This window comes from Aspergillus aculeatus (genome assembly GCF_001890905.1).
Source record: "Aspergillus aculeatus ATCC 16872 unplaced genomic scaffold ASPACscaffold_15, whole genome shotgun sequence".
Lineage (NCBI taxonomy): Eukaryota > Fungi > Ascomycota > Eurotiomycetes > Eurotiales > Aspergillaceae > Aspergillus > Aspergillus aculeatus.
This window is the reverse complement of record NW_017962990.1, coordinates 636886-652183: the sequence shown is the minus strand read 5'-3', so window position 1 is coordinate 652183 and position 15298 is coordinate 636886. Positions and strand designations below refer to the sequence as shown.

At 52.5% G+C, this 15298-nt stretch overlaps 6 protein-coding genes and 1 non-coding gene across 7 annotated transcripts; 5 read left to right on the top strand and 2 right to left on the bottom strand.

Annotated features, from left to right (window-relative positions):
• Positions 1-1353: 1353 nt before the first annotated feature.
• Positions 1354-2998, top strand: ASPACDRAFT_34002 (MCT family MFS transporter; the record flags this gene model as incomplete). The annotated part of the gene is made up of 6 exons (XM_020200007.1): positions 1354-1510; positions 1623-1720; positions 1776-1960; positions 2013-2483; positions 2554-2772; positions 2842-2998. 6 exons carry the CDS (start codon positions 1354-1356, stop codon positions 2996-2998), a joined length of 1287 nt encoding a protein of 428 aa, XP_020053235.1.
• A 1546-nt stretch (positions 2999-4544) lies between these two features.
• Positions 4545-6146, top strand: ASPACDRAFT_33660 (cytochrome P450; the record flags this gene model as incomplete). Its single annotated transcript, XM_020199978.1, has 1 exon — positions 4545-6146. The coding sequence occupies one exon, from the start codon at positions 4545-4547 to the stop codon at positions 6144-6146; it is 1602 nt and encodes a 533-aa protein (XP_020053234.1).
• A 1080-nt stretch (positions 6147-7226) lies between these two features.
• ASPACDRAFT_46421 (6,7-dimethyl-8-ribityllumazine synthase) lies at positions 7227-7921 on the top strand (the record flags this gene model as incomplete). The annotated part of the gene is made up of 3 exons (XM_020201777.1): positions 7227-7272; positions 7376-7541; positions 7612-7921. The coding sequence occupies 3 exons, from the start codon at positions 7227-7229 to the stop codon at positions 7919-7921; spliced, it is 522 nt and encodes a 173-aa protein (XP_020053233.1).
• A 793-nt stretch (positions 7922-8714) lies between these two features.
• Positions 8715-10333, top strand: ASPACDRAFT_33666 (UbiD family decarboxylase; the record flags this gene model as incomplete). The annotated part of the gene is made up of 3 exons (XM_020199979.1): positions 8715-9544; positions 9600-9714; positions 9794-10333. 3 exons carry the CDS (start codon positions 8715-8717, stop codon positions 10331-10333), a joined length of 1485 nt encoding a protein of 494 aa, XP_020053232.1.
• A 539-nt stretch (positions 10334-10872) lies between these two features.
• On the top strand, positions 10873-10944 carry ASPACDRAFT_t265. Its single transcript has one exon. It is a non-coding gene; the product is annotated as a tRNA-Ala (tRNA).
• A 778-nt stretch (positions 10945-11722) lies between these two features.
• On the bottom strand, positions 11723-12930 carry ASPACDRAFT_46419 (uncharacterized protein; the record flags this gene model as incomplete). Its single annotated transcript, XM_020201776.1, has 2 exons — positions 11723-12257; positions 12329-12930. 2 exons carry the CDS (start codon positions 12928-12930, stop codon positions 11723-11725), a joined length of 1137 nt encoding a protein of 378 aa, XP_020053231.1.
• Positions 12931-13889: 959 nt separating this feature from the next.
• Positions 13890-14718, bottom strand: ASPACDRAFT_46418 (uncharacterized protein; the record flags this gene model as incomplete). The annotated part of the gene is made up of 2 exons (XM_020201775.1): positions 13890-14573; positions 14680-14718. 2 exons carry the CDS (start codon positions 14716-14718, stop codon positions 13890-13892), a joined length of 723 nt encoding a protein of 240 aa, XP_020053230.1.
• Positions 14719-15298: the final 580 nt, after the last annotated feature.

The following is a 15298-nucleotide window of genomic DNA, read 5'->3' as shown; positions in this document are numbered from 1 at the left end:
GTTGATACACTCGATTGAAGTCACCTATTCGCGGTTACCTGGCTGTGTGAGAAAAGGTCTTCCTGGACAGTTTGATTGAGTAACAATTTTGGCTGTTGCAACTGCCCATCATAAAGCCGGTTTATCAAAGTTGAAGACGTCTCTTCAAGGATTCCGTATTCTGATATAGCCTCTTGAACGCGGTTGAACCAGGCCTGTATAACCCGTGGATTCTCGCACTTCGCCCGTTTGGCATCTAGCTGGCGGAAATAACGACCTTTTAAGGCTTTATGGCGTGCAATAAAGTTTGTAACCCATCTCTCTCCCACGGTTATCGGTCTCTTCTGATTTCTATGCTTTTGAAGCAATATATTGGCCATCTCACGAACTGCGGAGTTTCTTAGAGGTGCGCCGCGGGCGTCAAGCGAGAGAATCTACTTCTTAAGTATTTCTTCCTCTCTCGCAGTAAGTTTATGAGAATTAGGGCGAGTTTCTTGACGAAATGAACGGCCATTTGCACGGTGTTGAAGAGTTGAGCGAGGAACATCAAAAACGTCAGCAGCTTTACGAATTGAGGCAACTTGACCGGTCTTTATAGCTTCAAGGGCAAGGCAGATTCGGCTCTCTTGGTACAATAAGTCTTTTGATGATTTCGGCATTTTTGGTGGTGTAATTGACCGCTGAATTACTTCAGTTCTTGGAGGTGGGAGGATTCAGGGGGTGGTGGCTCGCTCGCTTGCGTGGCTCGCTCGGTTGACGATTACGTTAAGACAACTAATTTAACTAAGTAACGTTATACTATGTGTATTCAACTCACACGGCTGTAGACATATCAAATAATCTGCTTTGCATTGCAACTTATGAATTTTGCGAAGGAAGGAATAGACCTTGTCCTGTCTCATGCTATACTTGTTCATCTGTTCTTAGCATTTCCTCCCCGCCTGGAAACTGTAGACTTTTATACATAGATCCTCAGTACCAGCAAGGGCTACTGGCCCAGTTCTACACCCGGGATTTGCTGCATGATAAGAACAGGATAAGGTAGGGTTATGGCAAAAACAATACTTGAGGGGGAATTCTTAGATAATCTGCCAGATGCTTTAGTATATTGGAAGCTGGATGGGTTTTGATGGTGCAATTGGGATGCGTGGATGCTGTGGGTTGCGCTGCCATCTCCACCGACGCTCTCTCCGTCGAGAAACGGACATTTTCCTGTTGGTAGCTTTCGACCGCATCACCCTCAAATTCATCCATTTGCAGGGGTTTTCCCTATAAATTCCGAGTCTGTTCGCAAAGAATGTCATCGCTCCTTCACATCTTACGAATATTTCATAATTGTCTCCCTGGCTGATCGGGTTCCGTCTCACGCCTGTGATGCCACACGACGAGGTCTCGATGACAAACCTATCTAAAACTGCTTCAGGAATGGTCGCCGAGGGCCATGAGGGTCGTCCAATACCAACCAGGGATACCAGTACGCGTGCCTGGCTGGTCGTAGTGGGTGGCTTGCTGATTTACTTTCCTACCTTTGGTATCTATTCTTTCTTTCTTTTTTTTTCTTTTTTTCATTTGGTTGGAGGGGGGAGGGTGGAATCCTAGTTGTCACAGATCAATTCTCACACTACTGACTCTCATTCTCAAAGGGTTCCTCAATGCCTTCGGTACCTTCCAAGCCTACTACGAACGACATCTCCTCGCCGGGACTTCAAGCTCCGATATTGCCTGGATCGGCTCCTTACAGGTCAGTTGACTAGTCACTTGTGGCTGGTTAGGATTGCCTCTCACTGATTGCTCAGATCTTTTTGCTCTTTATCGGTGGTCTGGTGGTCGGCCCCTTGTACGACAAGGTGGGAGCCACCAAGCTGCTGGTGCCGGGTACAGTCGTCTACGTTGTCTCCCTGATGTTGACCAGCGTCTGCAAGAAGTACTACCAGCTTATTCTAGCCCAAGGCATCCTGTTCGGCTGTGCCAATGCGCTCTTGTAAGTCTGGTGAATCAGCCTCCAAATGCCGCCTATTAAGACACCAGCCTAGATTCTACCCGACCATCGCAGCCATCAATCAATGGTTCGATCGGCGACGAGGACTGGCACTCGGTCTTGCTGTGTCCGGGTCCTCACTGGGTGGAATTTTCTGGACAGAGGTCATTCAGCACATGCTCGACCATATCGGCTTTGGATGGACAGTCCGTGCCTCCGGGTTCATCAGTCTGGCGTTTCTTATCCCCAGCTGCGTGTTGATCGTCACCCGGCCTCCAGAGCCCGACGAGCACCAGCAGATGCAGCTAGACTTCAAAGCCATCTTGTCGGATGCTACATATCTGCTCTTCAGCGTCGGGATGTTGCTCGTGCTATGGGGGATGTTCATCCCCTTCTTCTATTTGCCTTCGTACGGCGAATCGTACGGAATGAGTGCCACGGACGCGAATAACCTCCTAGCATACATGAATGCTGGTTCCTTCGCCGGACGAGTTCTGACCGGGATTCTTGCCGATCGCATAGGACGGTTCGTTTCTCTATTACTCGCTGCCTTGAACCCGACATTCAAATAACGAACACCATGTTTATCTCACTAGGTTCAACGTGATCTCAATAGCTGCGTTGTGTTGCGGCATCTTGCTCTTCTGTCTTCACAAGATCACTACTCCCGCCTCGATCATCGCCTTTTCGGTCCTCTACGGCGTCTGCTCGGGCGGGCTGATCTCACTGCAATCTGCATGCATCGGCCAGATTACGCCGGACCACAGAATCATTGGCGTGAAGATCGGGCTCATGATGGGATTCTGCTCCGTGGGGTATGCTTCCCCCCCCCCCCCATTATTCTGGTATCGAGCAGTAGCTAACCTGCCTTGTCCCGCGGACAGAGGTTTGACCGGTAGTCCAATTGCGGGTGCTCTCCTTAGCGCTGATCATGATAAGTGGTATGGCTTCATCGACTTCTGTGGCTCGATCCTCATGGGAGGTGCGGCGGTCACTAGCGTCTCGCGAATTATGGCCGCTCCTAAAGAGTGGAAGTTTTAGGGCCCGCTTCTGGGCCCGCTTAGTACTGTATTGTACCTTCCAAGCTCCTCCGGAGTGGGACGTTCCGAGGTTGTTGGTTGCTTTGGCTTGCCGCATTGCATTACATATGAGAGAAAGGGTTATGGATGCTTTGAAAGTTGGGCAGTTCTCCATGGGAAGTTACATTGTAGGCTAGGATCAGGTAGAACCGTGCATGTGTCTTTTCTCTTTTTTTTATGTTTGAGTAGAAGCGACAGGGAGAAAAGGGGGATTCAAGGTAGAGTTTTAGATGGGAAAATGGTCTGTGTATTCAGGCTAGAGGAAACAGACAGACACCCGATTGTTCCATACCTCCCCCTCTCGTTTCTATTCCTGACGCAGAATTAGAATAATCCGAATACGTACAGATCCATCCCACAGGGCTGTGAGCCTCACATCCATACATTCATCTCCTGGTTCGCCTGGCAACTCCTCCGGGCTACAACACTGACAGGCGCCTCGCGGACCTGTCAGGTGATTCTCAACTGGTGCCTGAGGCACTGTTGGAAACGAATCACATAGATCTTGCATCGGCCCTTCATGTTACCGTCTGTAGAATTATACGGTCTTCTCGGGCCAAGAACAGCATAGCGATTAAGTCCTCTACACCTGCTCAGCTGCAAGCGAAGCCAGATCTAACAGTGCTGTACCTGTGTACAAGTGCTTACCCTTTCTAACCCGCTAGCTGTGCCGCCAAAATATGGGGCTCAGCCGAAATCCGACGGGCGGTTCTTGCAGAACCTTGATCAATGATCATACGGGGTATCCCTGCGTTCTCTTTCGATCCTCCGCCAACTCTCATCGGGATAACAACAGTGGCTGGATTTGAGGCGCAGGGGCGGGAATGGGGAGCGGCCAGGGAGGTCCGCATCAAGCCGCGAAAACGCTTTTGCCCTATCGGGTACACCTCATTAACAGAGTCGGACTAGAGGCAGGAGATGGGAAAGCCAGGTGTGCCTGAGGCCTTGAGAAATGGCTCCTTATTTAACCGATCTAACAGTAAGCACTAAGTAACACTAACGCTTACACTAGAGGTGATCCTCGTAAGGATCGAGGCGCAGCAGCACAACGAACCGTAAAACCTCGCAACATAAGCAACATCAGCAACACAAGACATGCCTATCTGTAGGCACGTTCCGTAATTCCCCACTGGAGCCTCCTATTCAGTCGCTCTGATCCCGGTTTTGCGATTCGGTCAGTACAGTAGTAGTGACGTAGCCTTGGACTAATTGATGTGACCTGCGACGGTTTAATGAAAACGGACCAGTCAAATGGCGGCGAGTTACTGTCTAAATGTGTGCAGCTATGATTTCTGCCCTAAAGACTCTGATGTGAATGCTGGTCTACTGTCAGACCAAAGAGGGTCATGTGACCTGTGCACCAAAATGGGGATATAGCTTCTTCGCACCTTCTCCCTCTATCAGCTGTTGATATTCTTTTGTTCCCTTGTATCTATCAATACGTCCTCAGTCACCCGTAAGAGGGACTGGCCCTCGTTGTGATTTTGTACCTCACATCGTTTACCACAATGCATTCAACAACTTTCGCCGCGCTTATAGGATTTTTCCTCCTAATTAGCGTGTTCTTGATCACACGCCGGCCGAAAGCATCTTCCTCTTCCTTACCCTTACCACCAGGACCCAAGCCACTGCCTTTGATAGGCAATGTCCATCAAGCTCCCAGGTCCCATGGATGGAGGACATATCGCGAATGGAATGAGCAATACGGACCGATCGTTCACCTCAATATGCTTGGACAACCGGTCATCATTTTGTCGACCTCGGAAGTAGCCCACGACCTGCTCGCCAAGCGTGGAGCGATCTTTTCCGATCGACCTCGACTGTTTCTCGCGACGGAGTTAGCATTGAAGGGGCTCAACATCCTCATGATGAACTACACCGATCAATTCCGGCATCATCAGCGGCTCCAGGTGTCCGTGCTGAACGCGACTCCGGCCGCAGCATATCTCCCCATCCAAACCCTAGAGTCCCAACAGTTGCTGTACGATCTCTTGCAAACAAGCGGAAGCGTGGGGATTGATGCCCAAGGGCCGTTCCAGCGGACCACGGCCAGCATCATCCACACCTTACTGTATGGCTTCCGGATTCAAGACCCCAACGACCCCGTCCTCCGCAGCGTGGTCCACCTCAACGAGGAATTCTCCGAATTCATCCAGGTGGGTGCGCATATCGTCGACCAGTTCCCGGTGCTGAACCACCTGCCGGGCTTTCTGGCGCCCTGGAAGGCGAAAGCGGAGAACCACTATACCACCAAGTATAGCCTGCGTCTCAGCAACTTCCGCCGGGCGCTGGAGGATTCAGACGCCTGGAACATCTCCAAGCAGCTGAAAAAGACGGTTGAAACGGATGATCATCGCGACATGCCTCTGGACGAGCTCGCTTTCGAGCTGGGGACGATGATCGACGCCGCGCTCGACGGCACGACCGACAGCCTGGTCTGGTTTGTGGTCGCGTGCATTACTCAGAAGCAGAGCTTCATCACCAAGGCCCGCGCCGAGCTCGACGCCGTGGTCGGCCGGGACCGGCTGCCGCTGCCCGACGATAAGCCCAACCTGCCGTACATCACCGCGACCGTCGAGGAACTCCTCCGGTGGCGGCCCGCCGGCCCGGAGGGCGCGCCGCACCTCAACCGCGAGGAGACGACCTACAACGGCTACCGCATCCCCAAGGGCTCGGTGGTGGTGGCCAACATCTGGACGATCGCGCGCGAAGAGGCCGTCTTCGGCCCCAACATGGACGCTTTCATCCCGGAACGCTGGCTGGATGACAACGGGGACTTACGGTCTTCGCTTCCGGCGCCAGCGTTCGGGTATGGACGACGGGCCTGCCCCGGACGGTACTTCGCGCGTAATGTCCTCTGGATTGTTGTGGCGCGGTTGCTCTGGTCGTTTGATATCAAAGCCGGTGTGTCTGAGGAGACGGGCGAGCCGGTCCCCGTGGATCCGGAAGCGTGCACTTACGGTCTGGTCATGCGCGCCCTGCCCTTCAAGGCGCGATTTGTCCCGCGCGGATCGTGGGTGCGTGAGGTCATCGCGCGAGGGGGGGACACGTATGGCCAGGATCACTCGGCGCTGCTTCGGCAGATTGGGGCTGAGTTTCCGAAGTTGTGACTCTTTAACACTGTGTACTAAAGGGTAGTGTAAGCACATAGATTATTTACAATCATTGACAAAATCGCGATACGTCGTAGTCAATACTAGGTACTTGCCGAGTTGGAATAGCCCACCCCGCATCGAGTTCGGTTGTACACGATCTATCTCCGCGTGGCATGGCACTGTTACCAAATGGCAGAGGTGTCCCGGTCAGAAATTGGTCGGTAAGCTTTGCGCGAGCTGACTTGAAACCCAGATTACTTTCCACGTCCAAGAGGAGGTAGACAGACGGCGAATGTGTAGATGGAATAGCATGGGTGTGGGGTGCACATGAGAGGGATGAGGTGAGGAACACGAGAGCGTGAAGTGAAGCGATGATAAGTGCGCTTTTCTTGGAGTTTCACAGATCACGCTTGATATATCAATCTACCATAAAGGCGCTAGAGATTTAGATACTAGATATGGAAACGCAGACTTTTTTCAGCACGCAAACCGGAAAGGCCAGAAATCGGGTCGGGGATGGGAGCAATTGGAGGTTGATACGTTTGTTACGTAGTAGTCAGCCATGAGGGAATTGACTCTGGAGGTCATGTCTACCTGACATAGTTCACGCACTATTTTCCGCTGACATTTTTAATTTCACCCATTTGCCTAAAAGTCTCGAGTTGACGATCATCTCTCTCCCCTCCCGTTTTGTTCTCGGAGTCCTCGGAGCCCTCGGATCATTTCCCTCACGACAAAAATACATACCCCGGTATGGCAGGGATCTCTAACATTCAGAGCTGGCATTCTGACTTCCTTCGCTATATCACTGTCCACCTTGTTTGCCATAGCTATACCTCAGTGCCACGTCAGCAGATGGCAATTGATCGGTGCAGTCTTTGGTCCAAGTTTCAAAGATCGGAGGGTCCGAAATAATACTCTCCAGTCGCTGCCAGCGTGAGGAAGAAATGTGGATGCTCGATTTCGGGCTCGCCTGACACATTCAGTCGGACGTGACGAATCTTAGACTCAAGGGGAGAGGCACATTAACAGACTTTCATCCCCGAAGCTGTTGTGGCCGGACTGAGTCAGAAGTTGGTTATCGTGCTTCCAGTCATGGTATCATCTATCAAAGACCCCGATGCGGTGAAGAGCTACAATGGTCAGTTGTAACCCGAGCGAGAGGTGCCCCCGGGGAAGCTTGACGGAGCTGCTGCCACTTCATTCATTGGATACTGATATTGCTTTCGATGGAATGATTTCAGGTGCCAGTCTGCGAATTGCCATTGTTCACGCACGGTGGAACAATCGCCTCATCGAATCCCTCATCACCGGGGCCAAGAGTCAATTACTAGAAGCTGGAGTGAAGGAAGAGGACATCGTTCTGGAGAGTGTGCCAGGGAGCTATGAACTTCCTTTTGCCGTGCAAAGGTAGCGTCCTACTTAACTTCTACTGTTCTGCTTTTACAGCTTCCTATTCCTGATCTCTCCATCTTCACAGAATCATCCACACATCACAAACCTCTAGAGACAATATAGCCTTCGACGCGGTCATTGCCATCGGGGCCTTGATCAAAGGGGAGACCATGCATTTCGAGTACATCTCCGAGGCGGTCTCCCAGGGACTCATGCGGGTTCAGCTGGACACACACGTCCCTGTGATATTCGGGCTTCTGACTCTCTTGACGGAGCAACAGGGGCTTGAGAGAGCAGGGTTGGCGGGAGAGCACTGGGGACGGGCGGCGGTGGAGTTGGGGGTGAAAAATCGCGAGGACTGGGTGGCGGGGGGTTGCAGGTCGGCACTCGGTTAGTATAAATGTTGTCACTCAAATACACATGAGTACTTGCGGTATTGCGTAAGAATCTTTTATCGTAGTTAACAGTGACTACGGTGTATTTTCATGTAAATGTTTTCTGAACGGGCCTTATTTTCTTTCCATTTTCCAATTTGGATTTCTTTGCTCATGCTTCTATTGTTTCCTCGTTACCCACTGTTTGCTTCTTTCTCCATTCCTGTTCTTCTGTCCTGGAAGGCACAGTACATCTGTCGATATCCAAACAACTCCTAAACAAGTTTAAGTCATGACGATCACGAAAGATCGATATGCAGATCAAAGTGGAAACCCCGGGGTGCCCCGATATTATCTACATACTTTGTGCATATCCCGAGCCTCCGAGGCTACCGAGACCCCCGAAACTCACACGTCGGCGAAGCTGCGCCATCCAGGATAAGCAAGTCGTGATATCACCATGGACGAAAATTGCACTCGCCTATTGCTCAATAGTACGCAAAGGGTCAGGAGGAAATAGGAGGGAGAATAACATGGAACAAGCCCGTTTGCCCCAACAAAAATAGGAGGCAACCGACGCTCCAACCATCCTAATGAAAATCATTTGTCACTTGTAGGTTTGAGAATGATATAAGAACAATCTCTCCATCTTCATTAACTCTCTCTCTCATGGCTATCAAGCTTGATTATCATTAACCTTGTCTCCCCCGATTGCACATTGCTTACCAGAAGATCAACTGCAAATATGCCTCACCACCACCACCCCCACCTCCACAACCACCAGCAGGACCCTTCCGTCCAAGACCTCCCTCATATGAATTTCCGTCCCTATGTGGAAGCCTTGAAGCAGGACAATGACCTGGTGGAGATCGACCGCGAGATTGATCCAGACCTTGAGGCCGGGGCCATCATTCGCAAGGTGTGCGAGACGGACGACAAGGCCCCGCTGTTCAACAACCTCAAGGGCGCCGACAAGGGTCTCTTCCGGATCCTGGGCGCGCCCAACTCCCTGCGCGCCGACCCCAAGACCCGCTATGGTCGGCTAGCGCGCCACCTGGCTCTGCCGCCCACTGCGGGGATGAAAGACATCTTGGACAAGATGATGTCCGCAGCCAACCAGAAGCCGATCCCGCCCCGGGTGGTCCCCACGGGCGCTTGCAAGGAGAATGTTCTGAATGACGGGGAGTTCGACCTGACGAAACTTCCTGTGCCCCTGCTGCACCAGGCCGACGGGGGCAAGTACATCCAGACCTACGGCATGCATGTCATCTCCTCGCCTGAGGGCGACTGGACCAATTGGTCGATTGCCCGCGCGATGGTCTACGATAAGAACCACCTCACAGGGTTGGTGATCCCACCTCAACATATCTGGCAGATGCAGCAGAAGTGGAAGGCCATTGGAAAGGATGTCCCCTGGTCGCTGTGCTTTGGGGTTCCGCCGGCGGCCATCATGGCGGCCAGTATGCCCATCCCGGACGGGGTGACTGAGGCCGGCTATATCGGCGCGTTTACCGGCCATGCCATTGATGTGGTCAAGTGTGAGTCGAATGATCTCCTGGTGCCCGCCAACACCGAGATTGTCCTGGAGGGGACCATGAGCATCACCGAGACGGTGCCCGAAGGGCCCTTCGGTGAGATGCACGGGTATGTTTGGGTTCCTTTCTTGCCTTTCGCATCTAGACTAACCAATGACCCTCAGCTACGTCTTCCCTGGCGATTCGCACCCTTGCCCCCTGTACAAGGTCAACAAGATCACTTACCGCACCGGTGCTATCCTCCCCGTGTCCAACTGCGGTCGTCTAACCGACGAAACGGTATTCCCCCCCCTCTCTGCTGCCGACCTTACTCTCAACCCCAATATTCTCACAACACACACAACTAACCCCAAAACAGCACACAATGATCGGCCCCCTCGCAGCGGCCCAAATCCACCAACTCTGCAAGGACGCCGGCGTCCCCGTCAAGGAGGCGATGTCCCCCTTCGAATCCCAAGTAACCTGGGTGGTCCTGCAGATCGACACCGCGGCCCTCCGCCGTCTGAAAACCACCTCGGCCGCATTCAGCAAGCAAATCGGCGACCTGGTCTTTAATCATAAGGCCGGCTACACGATCCACCGCCTTGTCCTCGTGGGCGACGACATCGACGTCTACAACTGGAAGGACGTGATCTGGGCCTTCTGCACCCGGTGCCGCCCCCAGCTAGACGAGTACTTCTATGAAGATGTGCGTGGTTTTCTCCTGATTCCGTACATGTCGCACGGGAACGGGGCCCCGACCCAGGGCGGGAAGGTGGTCTCAGATGCGCTGATGCCCTCGGAGTATACCTCAGGGCCGGACTGGCAGGCGGCTGACTTCCACCACTCGTATCCGCGGGAGATTCGGGAGATGGTGGAGGCTAGCTGGACGGCGATGGGGTTCCGGGGCGAGGATTGAGTGAGGAGGCCGGGGGGTTGCGGGTGCTTATATGAAGTATGGTAGGGCCCGCGCAGGTTCTTGGTGTGGTCTCCTCTCACTTTCGTTCTGTTGGCCTTTCTACTGTGTACATGACGGGCTCGATCAAATTCTCATTGCTTGGATGCATAGCTTAACTACTCCTTTTCTGATATGTTGGAGTTGTGTGGGTATATCTTCCTTACGATCTTACCGTGTACGCCTTGAAGTTCTGATGACCTGGACTAGGGCTACCCGCGAAGACCTCTACATCCGTACAAAATATATATTTGCACCAAGTACTGCAACCGCCATTGTCACCCCAAACGAGCCGAGAAATAGCAAGGTTGTATTCAATCCAGCCTCCTCAGCAAACACACGCGCTAGATAGTATACAACAGCTCCTAAGCCACCGGAATTCTGACAGACACTGTCGCCTAAAGGGAATTTCTTACAAAGGGGGTCCTCACGTGCACTATAAGCACGCTACTACACACTCATCAGGAACAGGAAACACAATTCTGAGCCCATTTTCAACAATTGGGGCTGTGGTTTAGTGGTATAATATTCCCTTAGCATGGGAGAGGTCCGGGGTTCGATTCCCCGCAGCTCCATGTTTTTTACCCTCTGGTATTCTTGATCCGGAGTGGTAGGTTCGACGCGTGGAGGGGGCGGAAATTTTTATCTGGTCGGGCTGGTATCAGCGTTAAGAATTGTTCCATTTCTATCTCCTCTTTGGGTCTCGTACTGTTCAAAGCCAGGCATACTCAGCGAGGTCTGTTACAATTGTCAGTGGAGACTTGAATTATAATTTATGATCTGCCGGTTTTGTCGTTCTCCGAGTTCATTTACAAATGAACCTCAGATCATATCTGGATAGGATGCGGTACAAGAGAGACAAAAGGCGGTAGATTGATGACAGTGGCGAAAACAACAATCGTATTGCACACAGATTAGATTAGTAGCCGCAAAGCTGTTGCAAAAGGTTTACATGGTACGGAGATAGAAGCCCTGGCGATTGCAGCGGTCTCCTCTGTACCGTCACTGCAAGGGGGTACGGTCCCGTGGCGGGAGCTCTCTGTCAGTGCTCCTCGCAGTTCCCTTCATGTCTTGTCGAGTGTTGGGCTTTCTCACGGGGCAGTTCTATGACCTTACTACGAAGGTTCATCTCATAGTTACGACAGGCATAGGAGAAGAATGCAAAGGAAGAGGTTGGGAAACGAAGATATAAAGGCCGGGTAAGTAAGTCATGGGTTACAGAACCAAGCAGACCGTAGAAATCGTCCACCAGAATCATTTACCACAGATCGCAAGCCTTGATACAAGAGCAATTCAGCCTACCCCAAACCCTCAAAAGCCAGTCGTAACCATAAGATAGACAGACTCCTCCCCCTAAACATCCGCAATCAACCCCTTCTTCTCCCGCCTCCCCATGAAACTAAAATACCAGGTCGGTTCGCCATGCTTGATCCGGCAACCTACATCGTACCGATCCCGGGGCAGCATATACGCCCAGTAATCCCGGTCCCGATCGCCACCCTTTTCCAGATTCTTCGTGTGATCCATGCAGTCCAGACACAGGCCATCGAAGTATCCCTCGACGCGCTTCGCGGCGCCGGCCACCACCGCTTTCCAGTCGTGTCCGCAACGGGAACAATCCACCGGCTTCTGGGTCCTGGGGTCCGTGTATGCGCGCATCTCCCTCGCATTGAACAGCCTCATGCGGAAGACCAGATCGTCGATGCTGCTGTGCCGCATGCAGTCCTCGAACGGCCAGACACTGATGCGCTGCAGCTCGCGGAAGAACTCGAAGACGGTACGTTCGCAGCACGGGGAGGGGGTGGGGGATCTCAATATCGTCGCGATCCAATCGAAGAGGCCCTTGTGCGCGATGTGCGGAGGCGGCCGCGGACGGCGTTCATTTGCTCTGCGGGGAGTCTGGGCGTTAGATAGGTAACAATAGTGCCTGGTAGATATCAGGAGAAGGAATGTTTATACTCACGCAGCATCCGAGGCGGCAAATGCATTTGATGGACCTTCGTGGGGTTGCGCTCGACGATATGCTCCTCGCTCCCGTAGACCAGGGACATGGTCGCCTCAGCGAAGAGGGCCGCATGACCGGTTGCCCAGCTCGGGAACAGGATTTGTCGATAGTACTTCAGCTCGTCGCCGTCATAAAGCTTCTTGATTTGTGTTTCGGCGTGTTCCGCCCACGATGCGAACCAAGCCTGGAAATCCTTGGGGTTGAGGCCGTACTTGTCACAGGCCAGCACCAGGTGCCACACGTCCGCGACGGAGACCTCCTTCACACTCATCGCGTCCAGGGTCCCGTGTAGCTTGCGCAGTAGGATCTCCATGGCGACGATGTGGTCGTCTTGCAGGGTGATCTTCACGCTGTCGGATTCTGCCCAGCGGTGACTGGTCAGCATGCTCTTGAAGTACTGGCATCCGTCGATGAGCGTGGCGCGGTCGACGTTCATGGTTCTGGTCTCGTGGGGCTGGGGCTCATTTTCCTGGTTTGTGGATGACTTTTCGACGATCACGACTTTAAGGTCAGATGGGGTCGTGATTGTGATCGTGTCGGGGTTCAGGGAGGACATATTGGGGATGATTCTGGACGCGCGCGACCCGCCTTTGGGGAGTGGAGTTGTTGATAAAGAGAAGCTAGATAAACACTCGATAGCTGAGAGGAGCTTGTGATCCACTGAGCCTCAGCTGGGGTATTAACGCACGGGCTTGATTTCCTAGCAGACGGAGAACACGCAGGAGTGAGCAGGGTCAAAAGAAAGAATACCTCTAAAGGCAGCTAGGGGGGACTGGTAGGGAAGATAGAGAATGAAGACGAGGAGAGGATAAGCAAGAGCGTGTTACAAGCAAGATGAAAATGCTGTGAATCCCTACCCAGCCGCATGCTTTTTCACTCCCACTTTTCCCTTTACGGCGTCTAACTGTCCATTCACCTTCTTTCAGCTAAGGAAAAGTCTGAGTCGTTACAGCACTGATGCTGGCGCTCAGTCCATGGCCGATATGAAATCGTTGAAATGTGGTACAGCTGAGGGGTCATACCATGTCTCAGTAGAGAATCTTGCAGCTCCTTCTCAAAGATACTCGTTCCCTTAATTCACATAAGACTGTGGTATGTTGACGAGGGAGGTCAAGAAGGCTGATTCGGTCGGAATGTTATAAGGTCTTGCTGTTTGTAGTTGACTGACTTCCCTTTGCGTGGATAGTCACTTGGTGAAATAACCCTGGATCACGTGGTTAGCTCACTTGACAATACCGACACAGTTGATCAAACCCACAGTAAACAACAACAAGAGGTCGATAACGTTACTGTGTGCTAGGCAAGTAACGCAGTAGGTGTTAGAACACCAACTGTAGAATTCAACCAACATCTTGTGTCCATATGAACATAGTACATGTACTGTACACTACGCAGGAGCACTGCTTCTATGCTGGACTAACAGGCCAAGTAACAGAAGAGAAAACTAACACATGCTGCTTTGCGATAACCCTGTGATTTTGAATAGAGCTCATCCAAACTCCTTCACAAACGAAGCTAAGAAACTGGCTCCATCCTCGCAACCTTGACGATATCACTCCGCTCCACAAGCCACACCCGGGAACCGTCATCTGCCCCACCCAAACCGCCCTCCAGGGCCCTTAGCCTAGTCATCAAAGCAGCCTTAGCAATCACGCCAGCATCCTGACCAAGCGTATCTCTCCAAGAAGGAGCCACACTCCCAATGCCCTGCACCAGCCCCTGTGCGAGCCATTCCCCAGGACGGCTCTCACCACGATTCCCCATTATAATCCCGGGACAGAGGATGACAGTCTTCTCGAACTGCAACGCTTTGAGATCGGCTTCAATGCGACCCTTCATCCGTGCATAAGGGACCCAGGAGCGCTCATTGGCGAAGGACGAAGAGACCAGGACACACACCCGGCAGCCCGCTTGCCGGGCGGCCCGTGCGAGCTCGAGCTGCAGGCTGTGGTCAATCAGGGATTGGGCCTCGAAGCTGCCGCCGACAGCGGCGCGGGTCGTCCCGAACGCGGAGAACAAGATCGTGGGTCGTTGCCTTGCGGAAGGCCGCGTGATCTGGGCAAGCCACTGGGCTGGGTCTGAAGAGACAAAGGCGTGGACTTTATCTGATGACAATGCCTCTGAGGGGCTGCGGCGGGAGAAGGTGCTTATTGAAGCGATGGCCTCACTGGCGATAAGATTTCGCAGGATGTGAGATCCCTATCATTTTTCCAAAGAGTATTGTCAGTAAGCGTGCAAATCGGACACGCGGTACTCTGTCCCAGATACGGCGCTAAAAAGCCAAGAAGGGATGGTCGGGGCTTACCACTAGTCCGGTACAACCTATTAGTATTGCTGATGCCATTGCTGAGGCTTGTTCAGCCCAGATTTCTCCGCAAAATAATCGACGTAGCCATGCAGAGGGGGTAGAGAGATGGGGGAAGGGAGTCAGAAGACGTGCCTGGAGCCCGAGAATTGGATTGATGAGGAAGTGCTTTGCCAATGCATGCTGACAGGCTTCTCCCTCACCCAACTATGCACGGTACAGTACATCCACTCTACCCTTACAATTCCATGTCCTGGGAATACCGGTGAAAACCCGGGGCAGGGTGTACATAGAAAACCTGTCGGAAGATCCTGGTTCCGTCCCCCGTTCCGGAGTGCGGGTGCAACGACCATCCGAGTTCCCGAGTGTGCTACGGGGACGCCCAAGTTTGATTCCTAGGTGCAGCGCAACTCGACTCGTTCCTCTTCTTCACAGTCTCATAGTTATCCCTTTTATTGAGATCGAACCATAAAGGTAGCCTTACGCCTACTCTACATGCTACATAGTCAGTGCAATGAGGCCCCCAATATGTTTATTCTAACAACAGATCGGAACGGATAGGCATTCTGGAGATGATGTATCATACGGCAAGTTATGGTCCATCTTTGTGCAAACTTAG